At 40.1% G+C, this 22,016-nt stretch overlaps 1 protein-coding gene across 3 annotated transcripts; it reads left to right on the forward strand.

The window, feature by feature from the left end:
* The first annotated feature begins 33 nt into the window (after positions 1–33).
* WEE1 (WEE1 G2 checkpoint kinase) lies at positions 34–17,158 on the forward strand. Of its 3 annotated transcripts, XM_027581592.2 has the most exons (12): positions 36–791; positions 2,240–2,445; positions 3,146–3,209; positions 3,444–3,616; positions 4,105–4,226; positions 8,222–8,368; positions 10,866–10,961; positions 11,045–11,130; positions 11,958–12,128; positions 12,224–12,369; positions 13,284–13,372; positions 16,933–17,158. In XM_027581592.2, the coding sequence occupies exons 1-12, from the start codon at positions 216–218 to the stop codon at positions 17,049–17,051; spliced, it is 1,995 nt and encodes a 664-aa protein (XP_027437393.2). In that variant the 5' UTR covers positions 36–215; the 3' UTR covers positions 17,052–17,158. The 3 variants fall into 3 exon arrangements, with proteins under 3 accessions (XP_027437395.2, XP_027437393.2, XP_027437394.2); XM_027581594.2 differs by lacking the exon at positions 10,866–10,961 and having other exon boundaries at positions 34–791; XM_027581593.2 differs by lacking the exon at positions 16,933–17,158 and having other exon boundaries at positions 39–791; positions 13,284–14,620.
* Positions 17,159–22,016: the final 4,858 nt, after the last annotated feature.

Raw genomic sequence — 22,016 nt, forward strand, 5'->3', positions numbered from 1 at the left:
CGCCGCCACCGCCGCCGCCGCCGCCGCCACCGCCGCCGCCGCCGCTGCCCGCAGCCCCTAGCGCTCCAGGGCCGCAGCCCGCCACCGCGCGGGTCCGCCGCCGCGGCGACCAGGCGCGCCCAGTCGCACGTGGCGGACCCGCCCCCTGGGCCGTCCGCGTCCTGGACTCCGCGGACTCCGGCTCTCCGGTCCTCGGCCCCGGCCCCAGGGGCGCGATGAGCTTCTTGAGCCGGCAGCAGCCGCCGCCGCCCCGCCGTCCTGGGGCTTCCTGCACTTTGAGGCAGAAGCTGATCTTCTCGCCGTGCAGCGACTGTGAGGAGGAGGAGGAGGAGGAAGAGGAGGAGGGCAGCGGCCACAGCACGGGGGAGGACTCGGCTTTTCAAGAGCCCGACTCGCCGCTGCCGCCTGCGCGTAGCCCCACAGAGCCCGGGCCCGAGCACCGCCGCTCGCCCGGCCCGGCCCCCGGCAGCCCCGGGGAGCTGGAGGAGGACATGTTGCTGCGGGGCGCCTGTCCCGGCGCCGATGCGCCGGGCGGCGGGGCCGAGGGCGATTCGTGGGAGGAGGAGGGTTTCGGCTCCTCGTCACCGGTCAAGTCGCCGGCAGCCGCCTACTTCCTGGGCAGCTCGTTCTCGCCGGTGCGCTGCGGCGGCGCTGGGGATGCGTCCCCGCGCCGCTGCGGGGCGCGCCGGGCTGGCGAGGGCCCTTGCTCGCCGCTGCCGGACCACCCAGGCACCCCGCCGCACAAGACCTTCCGCAAGCTACGGCTCTTCGACACGCCGCACACGCCCAAGGTGAGAGGACTGGGGGCCCGGGCGCCCCGAGCCCGCGCCAGCCCAGCCTTTTAAAAAGGCCGCGGCGCCGGGAGCCGAGCGCGGCGCTGCCCGGGTTCGGTTACATAACCGCCCGGCCGCACCCCCACTCGTTCCCCGGAGCCGCAACAAAAAGTTGGCAGCCCCTCTTTTTGGCCCTGCCCAGAAGTTGTCCGTTAAGATTATGTAACTGAACAATGGGCCTCTTCTGGAACTTCTTCATCTTTCAAAGGGGCTGATCGGCGCCTTCCAGGTGGCTGATGGTTTCACGCCCGTCGAGTCGGGGCCTTCCCGACTGTGTCAGCCCGGAGTGTGGCACTGATAACGTGGTTTGGAAGGATGCTTGGAGTGGTGCTGGCCCGGCCACCTGACACTCCTGAGCCCCGCAGCCATATGGTGCCTTTTAAATGCAGTGATGGGCCCTGTAATTTGGGCGGCGCACGCAGAGGAGTTCGGTTAAAAAAAAATTTCATGCGCTTATCGTTTCGTGTTATAGGGCCTTAAGGGGTTAAGTTTGAGGTATGGAGGGGGACTGCGCTTCGACTTGCGAGAAAAGGCTGGCCTTCCAGGCGTTTCCAGTCTTAAACACTCATTAACTCAGAGTAAAGCTACTGTCTGTACATGCTATTTATTGGGTAAGCGTTTGTTTACACCCTTCGGTTTGCAGTGCCCATGTGTGGTCAGCCTACGTGTAACGATTAGGGACATCCAACTGTTAAAAGCCGGCATTGGTGGGGTTTCTTGGACCCTTGTGCTTTCATATTGCTGATAACATAGCACAATGAAGGAGGTGTTCAGCACCTGTTTGTTGAGTAGCAAGTGAGTATGCAGATTACTACTTCTGGAACTTAAGATGTAGCAGCAGATTTTAAAAACACCCGTCACGAAATTGAGGCAAGTATCGCGTTTATAAAACTAATACGGAAAATGTATCTTTTTGAGTCCCTTTCAGTGCCATTGGTCGTAAACCTCACGAAGATGTGTTTTTTGAGCGTTACTGTTTATTAGGGACTTGCCCAAGGCATGATCCCTCTGGAAGTGAGGGGAGGAGTCCGCCGGAGGTGGTTTTCAAAGCCCTATTTGGATGGGGGGAAGGGAGCTTTTATGGGGCTCCCTGACTGCTTTCTATTTTTAGATGGAATGAAAGGTTTTGTTAACTTCTGGACTCTAGAATAAACTTAATTTTAGTCTGCATTCCTACTCTTTTTAGGGTCAGAGACCTATTTTATGTGGCTATCTTTTTCAGAAAAGGTGGTGGGTATCCACCTTTCAGACTGCTGTAGTGAACCACTGTTTTGCTGGAGATGTGACAGAGGCTTGTGTGTTGCTTTGATCTACACTATCAGACCTGTGAAAGGCTTGTTGAAGGTTGGGTTGAGAAGGCTGTCTATAGGACTTGGATACTAAAAATTTTATTTTTCCTGTCCTAGAGTTTGCTCTCCAAAGCTCGAGGAATCGATTCCAGCTCTGTTAAACTCCGAGGTGGTTCTCTATTCATGGATACAGAAAAATCAGGAAGAAGGGAATTTGACATGCGACAGACTCCTCAAGTGAATATTAATCCTTTTACCCCAGATTCTGTGTTACTTCATTCCTCAGGACAATGTCGTCGAAGAAAGCGAACACATTGGAATGAGTAAGTTATTTAGTACTCCACAGTTTGGTCCCCAACCACTCAAGATTGGTTTGTGGTACTTATCAAAATTTAATTTCATCTGAATGACATGGAAGTTTATGCTCTGAAATTTTTCTGTTGCTAGCACCCACTTCGCAGGAGAGGTAGGTGGAAAGTAATCAGCTGTAGAAAAGTAGTGTTGTGAAAAAGGAAGGAATAAAAAGCCTAGATAGCTTGTAGGAAATCTGCTGGTGTCAAAAATGAGGCAGGCAGAGAGAGTTGATTTAGAAAGACTTTAATTTTGATATGTGTGGTGGTGTTGGCTTGTAGTTAATAAGCATATTTCAGCAGGGACAGCACTTTCTTCAGCTGAGCTATATCTCGTGATTATAAAATTAAGTGCTTTCTTACCTGTTTTTTTTTTTTTTTAATTTATTTTTGCGTGGCACGAGAGAGATCACACAAGCGGGGGGAGGGGCAGAAGGAGAATCAGACTCCCTCCGCACTGAGCAGGGAGCTGGACACGGGACTGAATCCCAGGACCTTGGGATCATGACCCCAGCTGAAGGCAGATGTTTAACTGAGCCACCCAGGCGCCCTTTCTTGTCTGTTTTTATTCATTAAAATGCAATTTCACTGTACACCTATCAGATAAAGTTTTGGATCTCTAGTTGATGTGTCTGTCAGATCTGTTGATGGAAAAATACATAATATTTTTCAGTTCTTGTGGTGAAGACATGGAAGCCAGTGATTATGAGTTCGAAGATGAAACAAGACCTGCTAAAGTAAATAATTTTTCATTGTTTCTGAAATTTCATTTTCTACGTCTTAACAAGTTACCATATATATATATGTTAAATATCCATTAAAACATAAGATATGATTTTTAAATTTCACACATAGTGCTAGCATCATAGCAAAAAAATCATTTTTAAATTTCCCACATAGGGCTATCATCATAGCAAAAAATCATTTTCATATCTTTGTATTATAAATATGGATACACTTTTTTATTACAGAGAATTACAATTACTGAAAGCAATATGAAGTCACGATATACAACAGAATTTCATGAGCTAGAGAAAATTGGCTCTGGAGAATTTGGTTCTGTGTTTAAGTGTGTGAAGAGGCTGGATGGATGCATTTATGCCATTAAGCGATCAAAAAAGCCATTGGCTGGCTCTGTCGATGAGTATGTATTAAAAATTTTGTCTTTTGCTCTTTTATTCCCTATGGTGTTGCAAACATTAAGGTTTTACATAATCAAGCACTGAAATTCTCTTACTTTTGAGAAGCTGTAATAATTTAATCAGATCCTTTTCATTTTGTGCCATTAATTCTTATTGGATTTGGTAAAATTATGAGTAGTCTTATTTTGGAACCTAACTTAAATTTCTTTTTTTTGGTAGCATCCATGAATTCACAGTAAAATGGGGTTTCATTTTTCCTGAGTCCTAGGGCCAGCAAGCTTCCTTCTTTGTAACTAACATTCTTCTTTAATGGAAGCCTTTAGAAAAATCTGGTACAGAGTCTTAACTCCCTTTCTCTTAAGAAAGTTATCCTTCAGCGTAAGGATAGATAACAGAAGTCAAGTTTCTCTTACGAAGTTTCAGATAAATTAGTTCAAGTTAGGCTTGGATAAAAATGACTTACCATTCTGTCAATCTCAATTTATCCTAGGCAGAACGCTTTGAGGGAAGTATATGCTCATGCAGTGCTTGGACAGCATTCTCATGTAGTTCGATATTTCTCTGCATGGGCAGAAGATGATCATATGCTTATACAGAATGAATATTGTAATGGTGAGTAATGTGTTGGTTCTCTTACAAACTTGTGAGCTCAAAAAAATGAACACTGAGGAAATAGTTTTTATCTGAAATCCTGCTCTAATTCTGTGTCTCTCTTATATCTTATAAATACAAAGAGAGCATAGCTCTTACAAATTCAAGAAGCTTAACATGAGTTTTAAGTTCATTGCTTACCTGGATATTAAGTAAAGATTGAAAACCTTGTCCTTTTTACTTCGGTAGTAGAATTGTGCATAGTAGTGTGCCTATTAGTCAAACTGATCATGCGAGGACAGTGGTCTTGCCATGTATATTTTGGTATCCATAGCACGCAGCATAGTGTATGTGGTGTATGGTAGTTCATAATGTAGGTTCAATGCATTTAGCCTTCCCTTTCCATTTCATTTTTTATGCTGTTAAAGCTGATAACTGGTTACTCATAAAGTGACAGTGACTCTCCATTGTTCTAACTTCAGCCATTTGTTCAAAGTATTCAGTAATCTTGCCCCATTACCATTTTTCCAACCTAGTTTACCACTGGAATCCACTCACACTTTTCTATTAAGTTATGCTTTTAGTTCTCTAAACTGTGCCTCTCTCCCTCATTTCCCCCCAAAACCAACAAAACAAGCATGTGTAGAGGTTCAACTTTGGACCTCTGGAGAGCTTTCAATTTCAAAAAGTTCCTCAAGGACCAACTTGGTTCCCCCCTTCTTCATTAAACCTTTATCAAAACCCTGGTCTCAATTCTGGTTCTTATAAATACCTATTATTAAATAGGTAAATCTTTATATATGCTGGGTTTCCATTTCTGTATATCTTCTGTGAGTATTAGAGAATTTAGAATTTAGTGAGCAGTTGGGAGGTGATAGCAAGGATTTGTGTGTTATTTTTTTTGACTCTCATTTCTTTCAACAAGACCAGCCTTCTCATAGCTTGTGAATAAATAAGTCGTGTAGGTAGTGGATTCAGGTTTTCAGTATTTAAAAACATTGAACAAAAAAGAAGTAAAAGATCCATTTCTCACACCTACTTTTTGTTGAGTTGTCATTATATTAATCTCTGTACTTGAAAGAACTAAGTGCTCAGTATACCGCATTGCTGCTAATTTGTTTCACACATCTCCTGAAATGTTTATTCATATCAGAATATTTATGTAGCTACCTCTTGTGACCTTGTGGTCTAATCTGTTTCTTCTGTTTCTTAACCTTCATTTTTCAGTTACTGCACTTCATATAGGACATTTTTATTTTTTAAGATTTTATTATTTATTTGACAGATAGACAGCGAGAGAGGGAACACAAGCCAGGGGAGTGGGAGAGGGAGAAGCAGGCTTCCCGCGGAGCAGGGAGCCGATGTGGGGCTCGATCCCAGGACCCTGGGACCATGACCTGAGCCGAAGGTAGACGCCCAACGACTGAGCCACCCAGGCGCCCCAATATAGGACAATTTGACCATGTCTTTTCCACTCAATGTTTGCTAGATGCCATCTTCCAGTTTCTTTCTCCCTTTCACCTTGTTGATATGGCTGGTCCTCTTAACAAGTATTTCGGTAGTACTTCAGGGATCACACATTTCTAATAATCAACCAAATAAATATGTGGTTGTATAATTCAGATGATTTTGAGAAAACTTTGGGTCTGGGGGGTAGGGAGGAGTGAGTTGACTTGCTACCCTCTCAGATTATAAAGACCTTGTCCTAAAAAAATAAAACAAAACCCTGTCTTGTAATACAGTTAGATTATAAAATAATATTTTGAAACAGTTTATTATTTTGGAACAGTGTAAAACACTTAAAGAATATACAGATCTTTAAAAAATAAATAGACCTGTGTGAAACAGGGTTGCCTCTTAGAATAGTTGTCTGTTCTGTTAGATGAAAGGAAATGAGGCTATCTAGATACATTCATGAGCTCTTCCATTTCCTTTTCTACCATTCTTCTCTCCACATGAAGCTTTGAATGTCCTAATAATAGGCCTGATCTTCAGATCCTTTTCCCCAGTTTCACAGGGAAATGATTCTATTATTTCATTTATACATGGTGATTAACTTACGTCCTTTATCGTGACTTAAGTTTCCTTATTATCTCAAACCAGTCATTTGCATTTTAAGCCTTTTGTCTTGGTTTGGTGATAGATTGAAATTTTTACCCCGGTAAACAAGTGTGGAAAAATGTTGATGGATAGGGGAAGAGAACATGAAATATCAGATGAGTGTCTTGCTCTTCTCACTTCTCTTTGCCTTTCAGCAGTGAAATAGAAGGAACTGGCCTAGCTATAGTTGGTAGATCCACTAAAATGCTTATTAAACTTGGACTAGGACTTGAAGCCCGTTTATTGACCTCCCTTCTAGAGCCCTCTTTTTCCTGCAGTTCAAGATCTGTACAAATATGGAGAACATACCTAAGTCTAAAATATTGAGGTGTGTGATTTATTTTTATTTTTAAAACACATTGAACATTTTACTACCTAGTCTTATTCAAATTGTAGGACTTCCTTTCCTGACTAATATATATCAATATACCTTCCTGATTTTATTACCCTGGCTCTGATTTAATTATTCCTAACTAAGCTTTAAACAGAAGTGGTTTGTTTTGGTTTTTGATTTTTGTTTTGTTTTACATAACTCTTCTTTTCCTGAGATAAGTTATAAACTTACAGTGTTTTAAATAAAACTTATGAAGTATAAACTTATGAAGTTTTTTAAAGTATAAACAAATGAGCTGGTTGGTTTGACTGCTCCTATAAAAGCAGGTTTTATTCTCATTAATAGTAAAAGTAGTATAAGTTAAAACTACTAAAACACTGGTTTTTACCTATAAAATTTATAGACTGCTGTCGAGGGTGTGGGAAAAGTTATTCTCATACATTAATGATGGGAGTATAAATTGATACAGCCTTCTCTATGGGGAGCTCTGTGTGTGTGTGTGTAAGTGTAAGTAAAATTGCCCCAGATTTGTCTTCCAAAGCCTCAGATTCACATAAGGCACATGCTAGCAGTGTTTGAGAACCAGCCATTTTGAAATCAGAAACCGAATACACTGTTACTTCTTTTATGTGAATTTTCATAGGCAATGAAGGTTTGGCACCAATGGTGTGAATACAAACCCTAAGCTGTTTTGTAGAAGAATAAATAGAGAAATGTTCCTCTCAGCTATAAAAATATATTCTATATATAAGATAGTATTTCACACACATACTTGAGCCACATATTAGTACTGTTCTGTGACTGAACATACTCTATTTTTTAAAAAACGATTTTATTTATTTATTAGAGTGTGTGCATGAGCATGAGGGCAGGGTGCTGAGAGGAACAGAGTGAGAGAGACAAGCAGACTCCACACTGAGTGCTAGCCCGAGGGAGGGCTCAATTCCATGACCCCAAGATCATGAGCTGAGCCGAAACCAAGAGTCAGACTCTCAATCAAGTGCCACCCAGGCGCCCCGGTATAACCCTTTAAACCAGCAGTTTGTTTCTATGAGATATGTTAAATGTGTGTGAAATGGCCAATGTACAAAGTTATTCCTTAGACTATAGTATATAGTAGCAAAGGCTTGGAAATTATTTTAAAATGTTCATCAATTAGGAGATTGGCTAATGCATTACCATTCAATAATACAATGGAATTCTGTAGAGACACGAGAGAACAAGGTAGTCTTTGTATGTTAGTAAAGAATGATTCTCAAGATAATGAAAATATGTTATCATTTCTGTGAAAAGGAGTTGGAAAAAATATATAAGAAACCAATAACATTGGTTTATTCTGGGAAAAAGAACCAGGTAGGATGCTGGGGTATATGGATGAAATAGACTTTATATTTTGTCCGCATGTGAGTATAGTACTTACCGAAAGAATAAATAAAATTTAAATTTCACAAGCAGGAAAGAGAGAATAGGTCGTATAAAATGCTACTTTCTTTGTTGAGTTTGTGGCCACTCAGTAAAGATGGAGGGAAAAGAAATAAGATCTCATGAAGAGGAAATTGCTAATTTTTCCCATGTTTGTTAGGTGGAAGTTTAGCTGATGCCATAAGTGAAAACTATAGAAGCATGAGTTACTTTACAGAAGCAGAGTTGAAGGATCTCCTTTTGCAAGTTGGCCGGGGCTTGAGGTATATTCATTCAATGTCTTTGGTTCATATGGATATAAAGCCTAGTAAGTATTACAAATTCTCTGACCTGTGTTCTTTAGTGTTATAGAGAATAAATGATTTCATTAAAACATCTTACTCTGTTTTTTCATTGTTAGTTTTAAAAGACCTTTGAGCCACATGTTTATATTGTTTTATGATTTCCATTCACCTCTTGTTATTCCAAAATACTTGAGACAATTCATTTTTATTAAAAGTTGGAAAAATTTGCTCCATCTTATGGAAACCACATAGTCATGAAGTGGGACTCTGATGGGGAGACTAAGAACCTGTTGTTTAAAGCCCCTCTCTTCTAGGTTATAGAATCATAATTACAAAATAATGCTGGTACTGCTAACAGGGTTGTTATAAAAAATGAGATATGTGAACACGTTTTTGGAAACGTAAATGCTATGTAACGTGGTATTTCTAGCCTATAATACCATGTGTTACTGCACTATTCAGAAAGTGTTACTGCATTATTCAGAAAACAAATGGCACATGCAGTATGATTACCTTTTTTTTTTAAACAATATATATTTTTAAGATTTTTATTTGTCAGAGAGAGAGAACACAAGCAGGGGGAGCAGCAGAGGGAGAAGCAGGCTCCCTGCTGAGCAAAGAGCCCAATGTGGGACTCAATCCCAGGACCCTGGGTTCATGACCTGAGCCAAAGGCAGATGCTTAACCCACTGAGTCACGAAGGCATCCTGCAGTATGATTATCTTGTATTAAAAAAGGGTGCAAGTGAATGCTGCAGTAACAACTTAGTGCACATCTCTCTCGTTTTATTAAAATAACCTCATAATGTACACAGTATTTTAAAACTTTTTATAAGTCAACTCTACCTTTTTTTTTTTTAGATTTTATTTATTTATTTGAGAGAGAGAGAGAGAAACAGCATGAGAGGGGAGAGGGTCAGAGGGAGAAGCAGGCTACCTGCTGAGCTGGGAGCCCGATGTGGGACTCAATCCCAGCACTCTGGGATCATGACCTGAGCTGAAGGCAGTCGCATAACCAACGGAGCCACCCAGGGGCCCCTACCTTTATGTTTCAGTAAATTTTTATCTATTCTACTAGCTGGATCATATTAAAATTTTTCCCAGGTGACCACGTTCTTTTGGTTTACTTTTCCAAACTAGTATCCATTTTCAGGACCATGCATACCATCTACTTTTATTCTTTTTTTTTTTTTTCTCTTCAGGTTTTACCCTTCCTCTACCTTAAAAAAATAATACTAATAAGGACTTTGTCTTGTAGGATGTCCTTCTGGATTTGACTGGTTGCTCTCTTGCATCATTTATCTTACTCCCTTTCTCCCCTGTTTCCTATAAATTGGAAGTTAAAACTAACAGGTTGATGAATTCAAGTATGAATTTTAGGCTAGGTGTTTCTAAGTTGAATTTAGTGAAGGTTTTTTGTTTTGTTTTGCTTTTGTCTGTGGAAATGTGTGATTCATGAGAATTTAAGTCATTTTACACAACTTACTTTAATCTTATAAGTTATGTGAAGAATTTCTTATCTATATGCTAATAACTCACTAAAATTTTTATTTTCCAAAAGGGGAAAAATAATATTTGGACTAATGGCAGTAAATAGGAATTAGTAAGGTTTGCCTATACTCATTCATCTCTGTTTTAAGTGTCAAACATAGTAGACTCTTATAAGTATAAAAGTTGAAAATATTAAGGCAAATGAAGTTTTAAAATTTCAAATTTTTTTTTTAAGATTTTTTTTTTATTTATTTGACAGAGACACAGCGAGAGAGGGAACACAGCAGGGGGAGTGGGAGAGGGAGAAGCAGGCTTCCCGCTGAGCGGAGAGCCCAATGCGGGGCTCCATCCCAGGACCCTGGGATCACGACCTGAGCCAAAGGCAGGCGCTTAATGACAGCCACCTAGGCGCCCTAAAATTTCAAATTTATAAATAACATAGAAAAATAAATTATCCTATAAATAAAGTGAAATTGGAAAGATGACTTGATTGAATGTAACATTTATAAACTCAGTATTACATTGGTAAAACTATTAAAATGAAATCTGTCACTGAAACTTAACGTTAATCATGAACTTACCTGAATTTGAAGAAGAAAAGTATGTGTACAGCAGAGATGAACCACAAAGCCACACTGGGATGTAGATACAGCCAAACTCAAAAGTTACATTACTTGTACTTTTCATAGCAGCCCATAGTATTAGATTAAAATTTATGATTTAGAAGCACCACAGATTAGTACATTATTGCCTTTTTTGTATTTCTATGTAGTTAAAACCAAAGATCAATGTGTGGATGACAAGGGTCTAATGAAGTGGTTTCCAAGTGTTCAGAGATCAGTAGTAGGCCAGAAAATACAACCCCATTTCCTGTCCCCTGAGATTCTTATTCTCATTTGATTTTGGGGTAGAACATATGAAAATCTATACATTTGAAAGCTTTTGGGATGATTCTGATGTACGGCCTTGTTATGAATTTTGGTTACACCATTAATTGTTAGTGCAGCTGACATAAATAACTGTTTGACAGGTAATATTTTCATATCTCGAACCTCAATCCCAAATGCTGCCTCTGAAGAAGGAGATGAAGATGACTGGGCATCCAACAAAGTTATGTTTAAAATAGGTAAGAAAGAAAGATAACCAGATTATTGCCTTAAAAGTAGGAGGCTGTTTAACTCTTGACTCTATTTTTTTTAATACTTACAGGTGATCTTGGACATGTAACAAGGATCTCTAGTCCACAAGTTGAAGAGGGTGATAGCCGTTTTCTTGCAAATGAAGTTTTGCAGGAGGTAGTTTTTTTCCTTTAATAATGCAATTTGCTTTATAACAATGCAAACATATTAAAATTTTAAGCTAATGACTAGTAAAATGATAAAGCCTAAACCATCAGCTGGGGATATTTAATCTAGCAAAATTGAGTAAAGGCAAAGATTTATAGTATTCAACAATGATGGAGCTGTAAAAGAAATTCTCATAAACTACTGGTGGAACTGTAAAATGGCATAGTCTTTTAGGAGATCAACGTTTGTATCTATCAACGTTTTAAAATCCTGTACCCTTTGACCCAGAATTTCCATTTCTAGGAGTCTTGCCTACAGAAATGTTCATATACAAATAAATTGAGAACAGTATAAATGTTTAGCAATAGAGGAACGATTAAATAAATTACAGCATATAGTTAATAGTACTGTTTGAAAAAGTGTGACAAAATATTTCTTGATAAGAGTTTAGAATGAAAGTAGAACAAGTAGAACAAATAAATTGCGCGATCCCATTGTTCTTTTTATATGTGTACATGTATTTGTAACTTGTCAATGTATGCATGTTTCCTGTATTCATATGAATGCTCCAGGACGGGAGTTTATTCTGAGAGTTGAATTGGACTAGTGAAAAAGAGAAGGCATTTACTTTTAGAAATGTATTTACCACTCCCCTCCCAGAGTATGTATGTGTTTGTGATTTTAAAAAGCTCCTCAAGTTTAACTTAGTCTCTGAATAGGTTTTAATGGTTAAATGTAACATTGGATATTTTAATCTAGTCTTGTTTCTCACCTAAGTCATCACTTATTTTGGCCATTTTTATAGTCCCTTAAAATTTTTTTTTTTAATTTTACAGAACTATACCCATCTACCAAAAGCGGATATTTTTGCCCTTGCCCTCACGGTGGTATGTGCTGCTGGTGCTGAACCTCTTCCCAGAAATGGAGACCAATGGCATGAAATCAGACAGGGTAGATTACCCCGGATTCCCCAAGTGCTTTCCCAAGAGTTTACAGAGTTGCTAAAAGTGAGCATTTTTTGTATATAAGCACTTTTTATTGACATGGTTTTATATTTTATTAAATTGCATATCTTTACCTTAATCTTACTTCTCTTTCTGAGGTTATGATTCATCCAGATCCAGAGAGGAGACCTTCAGCAATGGCACTGGTAAAGCATTCAGTATTGCTGTCTGCTTCTAGAAAAAGTGCAGAACAATTACGAATAGAACTGAATGCTGAAAAATTCAAAAATTCACTTTTGCAGAAGTAAGTGAGTTTTTTGGAATGTTTTAACTTTCTTATTTTCATTCTTAAATTTTAATGAGTGATGATTTAGGTTTTCTGTCAGTGAAGGCTGTAGTGGTTTGGTATGTTATATGGTTAAAACTTGGGGATTTCTGCCTTAAATTAGTTATTTGTGACCTATTACTTGGTATTGTTCCTAAACTTTTAAATTATGGACTTAAAAATTTTTAAGACTAGCATGTATTTGCAAGTGGTATTAATCCCCAATCCCTAAATTATAGCAAAAGCTAAGTGAGCCTGTACAGGCTTTTCTTTCCCCCTTAAACTCTCACCATAAATTAAGTTTCCTTCATTCTGTTTATTTTTTATGGAAGGATTAAATTAACATCAATTACATTAGTGGATGAGTCTCCTATTTTGTCTGAATGACCTTTGACTTTTCAGAAAATTGATTGGAATGATAATTCTAACTTATTTGCTTTACTGCTGATTTTAACCTAATAAAACTGACTTGAAATACAAAAGGTTTATTTGCCACGAGTTTGATAGCCATCGTAGTTCATACAAATAGGAAGTAGAAGTTTCCTTTCATCTCTATTATGTAAAGATATTTTCACAATACGAATTAGAGTTCTGTTTGAAACTATTTTGTATTACAATTCAAAGTCATTACTAGCATCTTTATTACTTGGGTCCAAGTGTATATGATGTTTTAATTCTGAGAGCACAAAATAAAATCATTTCATAAATTTAAGTTGTTTGAGCACAAGCTAAAGTTTCATACTGTAATTTTTTTTCCTCAATTGTATTTTAGAATAATGATGGCATGCTAAGATCTCCCAGCTGATACATAGTTTGTGTTTGGCCTCTTAGGATCCCTTCCTAGGATTAATACAATAGGTGAAAAGTCTTGTTTCCTATTTTTATGTTCTTAGAGAACTCAAGAAAGCTCAGATGGCAAAAGCTGCAGCTGAGGAAAGAGCACTCTTCACTGATCGGATGACCACTAGGTCCACCACCCAGAGTAATAGAACATCTCGACTTATTGGAAAGAAAATGAACCGCTCTGTCAGCCTTACCATATACTGAACTACTCATTTCCCCACCTCCCACAAAAAACTGTGACAAGAGGAAGCTAGGTTGAAATCACTGCTAGAATCCAGCTTGCAATTACTTTCTCAATCGGTGTCAGTAGTTTTACTGACATACCTTTTAGGACTTTTATTTGTGAATTACAGTTGAAAGCTGTATTTTGACCAGTGCTATATCAGGCTTTCATCTAGTCTTACTAGTCTGTCTTCTGTAGGATGTCAGTCACTGTTGGATGTTACACCAGACTTTCTAGGGTTAACCACTGTGGTGGTGTGCTGCTTATAGTTTGCTGTTGCATTGTAATAAAAGGTGTCGTGCCTTGTAGTGACCTGTAAAAGGGACTCAAGGGCTTTATTGCAAACATATTCTCCCTTTGAAAAGGGAAATGCTAAGAGACTCAGTACTACTCAGCCTTCAATGTACCTGTGTGTCAATCTTATATTTCTTTTTTTTAAATTGTGAATTATACTTGTATATCCAACTGGGAGCACTTTGTAGGCATTGCATGAACCATGGAATGATAATTCTGTGGAAGTATTGCCTTGTGAATTTGCTGCTATTTTAGTTTTGTCTTTGCTGTAAAATTGTAGCATTAAACAATCATTGTTGTTAATAGGCTTTTTTGGAAAACAATTATGTGAAATATATAGCTGCTCTTGATGACAAGCAGCTATTTGCCTTTTTTTCTTTGAACTTTGAAGCTAGTGCATTGGAGTAATGCACCTTTTTTTTCCCTTTTGGATTGCTGTATTAATGTAGTATAATTATTACTGGTTTTGTAATTTTTCCTGATAATGCCCTTCCCTGACTCTTTTTAAAAATGTTCCCTTCCTCTACCCAAGTTTTGTACTTGATTGTATTGTTAGTCTGTTTTTAAATGTTTTGCCCGGTTTCTCTTCAATATTTGTGTATATAAACTAATCTTGGTGATAGTGTACATAGCTGTTTGAAATGCCAGAATGACTTCTGACTATTCCAAGCTTTTCACAAAATATATTTTATCAATGATAAGCCATTTGACTAATAATACTGGCTAACCAGACATTGCAAAAGAAAAAACCACAGAATTTGTCTATTGTTTGTTTTCCTATTAATTTTGGTTTACAGCATGTTTGCACTTGTCTGTTTGACTTGTGTTTTATTAACATTGATTGGCATATTAAAAGTCACTCTGAGCTTACCTTAATTGTCTAAATCTTTGTGATGCCTTGTTTTCTACCATTTTATCTCTAGTATCACTACATTTTAACATTTAGAGTATAATGTATATAAAGTACTAAAAGAGGCCACATTTTTCAATAGAATATGAAACAGTATTTAATGATGAGCTTATAGGCTACATCAGTTACATTTTGTGGCTGGAGAAAAATTTGTCCATCAACCATAAATGTTTTTTGTCACTATTAATATTTGTACATCACGTTGCATATTATGCATTTGATTTGCTAGAAATGTAGGATAATGTAGTTTAAAATAGCTTTAGATTATTAAGTGGGTATAACGACTCAACTTTCTAACAAGCTGAGTCACACAAGAGCTTTAAAGTGAGGTTGTAACTCAACTAGGCTGGATTTTTTAAGAGTTGAGAGTGCAAATGCTAATTATGTGACATCTTTTTCTGATATAGATTAGAACCAGAGTAAGCAGTAAAGGCCTTAGAGTTTAAAAATGGATGTTCCCCACCTCCCAACACCCCAAAAAACCAAAAAGGATTTCGCAAGATCCTTCTGCTTTTTGATCATGGGTACATAATTTCTGTTGATTAGGGTCTGTATCTTCCCACTATAAACATTTCTAATAAGCTTAATTACTTTAGCTTTTAAGCCTATGGCATGTTAAAAAGCACATTTTAGAGGAGTGAGAGGAATTAGTGCAGACAGGTAAATTAGATAAAAAAGCTGATGGGGTTGAGACTGGAGTAGGTAACACATTTCAGTAGTCACTGAAGACAAAACTAAAAAGTATAATTGGTGTACATTAGGGTCAAAGTCATTGAGGCGCATTTTTCTAGTGCACTAGCTTCAAAGAAAACGGGCATTTTTCAAGTTGATATTTGCAGTAAATTTTTCACATATTGTTTAAGAATATTAAGTAGGAAAAAAAAATCTTTTTTTAGAAGGAATTCTTAAGCCCATCCAAAAGCTGACAGAGTTGGGCTCATATTCACCACAGGATACTTAGTTTGAATGCCTTCTATGTACTAACCAGTAGACCAAAGACCTGTAAGATACAGTCTTTGCCCCTCAGTACTCAGGATAAAATAGAGGAGACCCATGTAAACATAAAATGACAATAAAATGTGATTAAGTGCTATGTTGGAGGGATTCTGCAGGTAGAGTGATGGCTCAAAGGACAATTACATAGCTTTTGAAGATGCTGGTGGTAGAGCAGTGAGTAGATCCAGGGAATTACATTTAGACTGATTTCAAAGCCATTGTACTGATTCAGGGTAAGAGTAAAGAGGGCCTGAACTAGGATCCCTGTGGACAGACACAGGAGGATAGGGATTTCACTGGGAGCACTATACACGGAACAGTTTTTGTTTTTATATAATAGAATGAGAACTTATTAGCATAACATCAGGAGGAAGCTACAAGTGCTAATATGGAAGCATTGAAGAATTTTCCAGAAAAGTTAACTGAAATGCAAGGGCCTGTTATTGTTTGAGACAAAGACCTAAGATTGATAAAACTGCTTTGAAAAGCTGACTTTAGTAAGGAAGGAAAATTTTAAGTATTGACTCTGCAGGCAGGTAGGAGGAATCATACATTGCAGTTGACTGCAAATGAAATTGTTGCCTTAACCTTTAATTTGCCACGAATCCAAGGCATCCCCCTTTAACTAGGGAGCTAATGTCTTTTGAAGAGCCAGTTCTGAAGCTTTAGTTTTCACTCTGTTCCACAGGTCAAGAAATAATGGCATTTAAAATACTGCTAACAGCTGGATTGGGGTACTGCTTTCAGCTGTCTCCTAATTCTTAAAGCAGCAGCATCCTGACATTAGAGTAGTTTTCTTCCTCCCCAGTTCATCTCCACAAAGCATCTCCCTGACTTTAGCCAACAGATCAAATAAGTGATTGCATCCCTAAGGTATTTTTATGTGTGAAATTTTTGAAGGGCAATTAAAGCAATCAACAAGGAGGATGGATCAAAAAAGAATTTTGGATGTGTTTTGGATATTGTGAAAATCGTAAGTGAAGCCTGGAACTAGGAATTTGGAGGAAACTGCCTCATTCAGTTTTTTGAGGCATTTATATAACTAAAAAGCATCACTAAAACTGATTTGACATTGCAGAGTGAGTGGATCTAGAAGTGTCTCCTGCAAACCCAGTTGTATTGTTAGAAATTTCTCAGAAGCTCAGCAAGGTAGATTTTCATAAAAATGGAGGAGTAAGACATCATTGAAACTGCCCCTTTCCCAGCGCTTAGCTTTTAAAAAACTTTGAGAAGCATTCATCTGAACATCATTGAACTTTTTTTTTCTTTGTGGCAGATGACCCTAATTTTCAATGCAGTTCAAAGGTCTCTGGAATAAGGAAAAATATCTATGTATGCTCTAGGAAGATTTACCAGGAAAAGATGGCATGTTCTGTCCAAACTTCATTAAACTAAGAGTCTAAGAAACCTCGGCCAGTCCAGCCCATGAAGAAAAATACCTCAAGGAACATTTATATCATAGTTCATATTGTTTAGTTTTATATGGTTAATAAATATTTTGAAGATCATCTTAATTTGTTTTGAGTTTTGACATTCTTATGGCATTTAAAATATTGCTGACAATACTTTATATGAAATATGAAATGGGTTTCCAGGCCTGGAATTCCAATTTATGCCTGCCAATGCATAATGCCAACGGGAAGCACAGGTTTAGTGTACAATGGCTCCATTTCGGATGATTATCCAGAGAGAGGTCCCCTTTTCGCTGATGGGACTATAGAGGCTGAGGTAAGTTAACTTAGGAGCTCAGTTTGGTGAGTAGGAAAGCCAGAATTCCAACTCAGATGTTATGGCAAAGAACCTTGCTTTTTCCAGACACGTGAAAGTTGAGGACAAATACTAGTTAATGGAAAGAGTGCAGGCAACAAAGGAGAGTTAAGAAGGGGCAGTCTGAATATTAGGAAAATTGGGAAGAGTAGTGTCACAGAAATCAAGAGAGAAGTCTGAAAGAGAAGTGTGACTATATACAGAAAAGATGAAGTTGACTCAAAGCTCCATGAAGGCATCTAGAGTGGAGATCTTTGGTGAGCCGTCTTAGTGGGGGGAACAAAGACCAGATTACGGTGAGTTGGGGTAAAAATGGGGGATGAGCGAACAGAGACAGCATGTAAAAATCACTTTCAAGAAACATGGCTGAGGGGTACCCGGGTGGCTCAGTCGGTTGAGTGTCTGCCTTCAGCTCAGATCATGATCTCACGGTCCTGGGATCGAGTCCCACATCGGCCTCCCTGCTTGGCTGGGAGTCTGCTTCTCCCTCTCCTGCACTCCTGCTTGTGAGCACGCTCTCTCTCTCAAATAAATAAATAATCTTTAAAAAAAAAAATATGGCTGAAAGAGAAGGGCAAGGCAGAAGAGGGCTAGAGCTAGAGGGGACTCTGGGTTTTTCTGTTTTCACTACCACTTATTGATCACTTAGTATGTGCTAAGTGTTTTACATACAGAATATAATCTAATCTTCAGAAGGGCTCTGTGAAAAAAATCCCCATTTTATATGTGGTATTTGGAGAAATAAAAGGAATTTCCCAGATTATATCACTACAAAGTATCGGGATTCAAACCTGAACTGTGTGCACCACTAGCCGAACTCATAGCAAATCCTCTGAGCCTGGAGCAGAGGAAGGATGAGCGGGGAAGAGAAAAGTTTGTAAGTGTTTAGAGGAATGCAGGAAGTGGGGGAGGGGAACTCCAGTATGATGGCCCCTTTTCTGTAGCTGGAATTGAGTCCCATGACCTGCTGTGCCTGAGGACAGAGCACATGTATGGGAAGAATGCTGACTCACTCCACTGCCTTCTTTCCTTCTGAACGAGGTGGTTAAAAAGTTTTTTAGAGTATACTGTATAGCTATTTAAAGCAATGTTTTAAGGAGTTATATGACACGGGGAAATGCATGTTATATTAAAGAATCAGGACGCAAAATTACATATATGGGATTTTTTTTTTCTAATATTTATTTGACACAGAGAGAGACACAGCGAGAGAGGGAACACAAGCAGGGGGAGTGGGAGAGGGAGAAGCAGGCTTCCCAGCGAGCAGGGAGCCTGATGCGGGGCTCCATCCCAGGACATGGGATCATGACCTGAGCCAAAAGCAGACGCTTAACAATTGAGCCACTCAGGCGCCCCAATGGGATTTTTTTTTAAAGCATTAAACAAAACAGAAGGCTAACAATGGCTGTCGTTTGAGTGGTGGAATTATGGGGTATTTCCCACTCCTTTTTCCTTTCCAAACTTTCTATATTTTATTTTATTTTATATTTTTTAAGATTTTGTTTATTTTTACATAATCTCTACACCCAGCGTGGGGCTTGAACTCACAACCCTGAGATCAAGAATCACATGCTCTTCCTACTGAACCAGCCTGGTATCCCTGAACTTTCTATATTTTGAACAATGAGAGGCGCCTGGCTGGCTCAGTCGGCTAAGCGACTGCCTTTGGCTCAGGTCATGATCCCGGGGTCCTGGGATGGAGCTGCATGTGGGGCTCTGGGCTCAGCTCAGAGTCTGTTTCCCTCTCCTTACACTTTTGCGGCTCCCCTCCCCACCAGCACACCCACAAGCCCCCCATGTTTGCATGCTCTCTCTCTCCCAAATAAATAAAATCTTGAAAAAAAACAAAAGATATCTGCCATTATTAATGTGCAGTCAACAAAATTGTCAAGTCACCTAACTGGCAAAAGATTTATCCAGTGATCATGCTTGTACTCCCCCAAATTCCTGGTAATGGAGACCACTCACTTGAATACAGGGACACTTATATGATCTGGCCTAGGCCAAATGGAGTTTTTCCTGGAACCTTGTAGATGCTCCAATTGCTATGTTGGCCAAGCTTTCCACTGCTTGCCTATCTGTGGGAGAAGAGAGTGAACCAACACAGAAGCAGAACAGAGAAAGGAGGAAAGCAAGATCTGACAGTGTATCAGTCCCTGGAGCTCATCTTGGTTTGATTCCATAACTTTGTATGTTCCTCTTTTTGGCCTAAGTTATTTTGAGGTGAGTTTGCGATTTTGCAAAATAGTAAGCTGTTTTGAGGTGAGTCTGAGGCGTTACTTGCAATTAACAGCTTGACTGGTGCAACATATTTCTCTAAACTGGCAGCCATAAATATTCTAGATGTTGTATGACTGAGAAATGTATGCCAAAGATCCTAAGGTTCCTAGATTAATCCCTTTGTTGAGCCTTCTGCTGTGTCAAGACTAGAGTGTGACAGGGGCGGACTCCCCAGCATCTCCTCCTGGCCTGCCTCATTTTCCTGGTTACATATGGTGAGAACTTACATCTTCTTTTTCTTTTTTTAATTTATTTATTTGAGAGAGAGAGAGAATGAGAGAGAGCACGAAAGTGGGGTGAGGGGCAGAAGGAGAAGCAGACCCCCCGCTGAGCAGGGAGCCTGATGCGGGACTCGATCCTGGGACTCCAGGACCACGGCCCAAGCCGAAGGCAGATGCCCAACGAACTGAGCCACCCAGGCGCCCCGAAAACATAAATTTTCTAATGACTACTTTGTGCAAAGCACCACCACTGCAGTTCCAGGTAGAACTTGACCTCTGCTGAACAGGATGAGACATCACACGGTTCCACTAACAGCTAAAGGGACTTATGCAGCCCCGTGATTTGGACAATGAGGATAATGTGGTTTGTTTGCGTGTCCACCACACACTCCTGCTCTGTCAAAGAGGCTATTCTTAAAGAAGAAGCTGGAGATAAAAGCCAATAAAGAGTCTTGAATTCGTATTTGTATTTGACATATGAAGTTGAAAAAAGGTGTTATTTTAAGCCTCTTCACTCTGAGGAGTGGCAGGAGTAGTGGGAAGGCAGAGGACTTCGTGCTTCCCAAACAGATTCCTGGCTCCAGCATTGAATGGATTGAAAAGTAGAGCGGAATTGCACCCATGTTCGCTGTGTTGATTTTATTCTTTGGTTCATTTTTTCAATCAAGCATGTTTTAAGGGGGTGCCTGGGTGGCTCAGTCATTAAGCATCTGCCTTCGGCTCAGGTCATGATCCCAGGGGTCCTGGGATCGAGTCCCACATCGGGCTCCCTGCTCGGCGGGAAGCCTGCTTCTCCCTCTCCCACTCCCCCTGCTTGTGTTCCTGCTCTCGCTCTCTCTCTCTGTCAAATAAATAAATAAAAATCTATAAAAAATATATATTTAAAAAAAAACCAAAACCAAAAACCAAATATGTTTTAAGAACCTGCACTGGACTGGGGATTAGCAGCTGGTGCTGGGCATTAAGATACAAATGCAAACAAGATAAAGCGCCCCCCTCCATTACATGGAGGTAGTAGGCAGAAACAACTCACTACATACAGTAAAGTAAGTGCTTTTTGAGGCTTCGCCTAGGTCTCTTTGGGAACCAAATGATAAGCAATTAAGCCAGTGGACAAAGGGGTGGATATTGCTGTTCCCAGGAGAGGCGACACTTCATCTAGGTCTAAAAGACGAGTAGGAGTTTGCAAAGTGGATAAAGTAGGATTTCCTAGGTCGAGGGATTAGCATGAACAAGGCACAAAGAGTGCAACTGCATGGGGTACAAGGATGGTGAGGGCACATTGTGTGTGTTAGAGGAGAGGTAAGCTGGTTTTGCACAGTGATACTAGGAACCCAACTCCATTTTGCCAGGTTCATGCTTTCCATTTCTAGGTGTCAGTTCTGTGATAAACTGCTGAGAAATATGGATTTCTGTCAATTCTTGTTCAGAGAAGAGTTGAAAATAATGATGAATGGAGCAAATGAAAGAAAAGTATGTAAGAAGTCCTAGGCCTTGCAATCAAGGAACAGTTCTAAGAGGAAAAGGAGAGAAGAGCTTCCATCACCATGGCAACTTTGGCCTCTTCCAAGCCCCATCCTCTCCTGCACTTGGCCCAGAGAATCTGGTCCTACCACGATATCGGCCCCGCCGTCTGCTCCTTCAGCAGGCCAACTCTGGGCACTGTCCCTCCTGTCCCCCCATGTTCCTGGTGCTGTCTTCCCTGTGTCTGGGCCCTTGTGCCTGAGCCTTGGGTGTTGCCACCTCCGTGCCCCTTCCTACCTGCTGGTCTCTGAACGCTGAGCAGCCCCAGCCTCTGCTGGGGACTGGCGGCTGGTGGTGGCAGGCAGGGCCATGCTTCGGAGCTGAGCATCTCTTCCCGGTTGACAGGGGCAGCTCCCTCTCCTTTCTTCTTCCTCAGTGCCCAGGAAGGAACCAAGCATCTAGCTGCCTCCCCCATCTAAAGGCAGCGTATCTGCTTATAAGCCTCCATGCTGTTGCTTTTGTGAGCTTGGCTGGAGTGCTTGCCAAGTCGGCTGGGTTGGGGGTTTCTGTGTAAAGGCTGTGTAAAGGCTAAAGATCCTAACCAAAGTGGCCAGAGGGTGAAGAAGAG

Source organism: Zalophus californianus, chromosome 11 (assembly GCF_009762305.2).
Source record: "Zalophus californianus isolate mZalCal1 chromosome 11, mZalCal1.pri.v2, whole genome shotgun sequence".
In the NCBI taxonomy this organism is placed as follows: Eukaryota; Metazoa; Chordata; class Mammalia; order Carnivora; family Otariidae; genus Zalophus; species Zalophus californianus.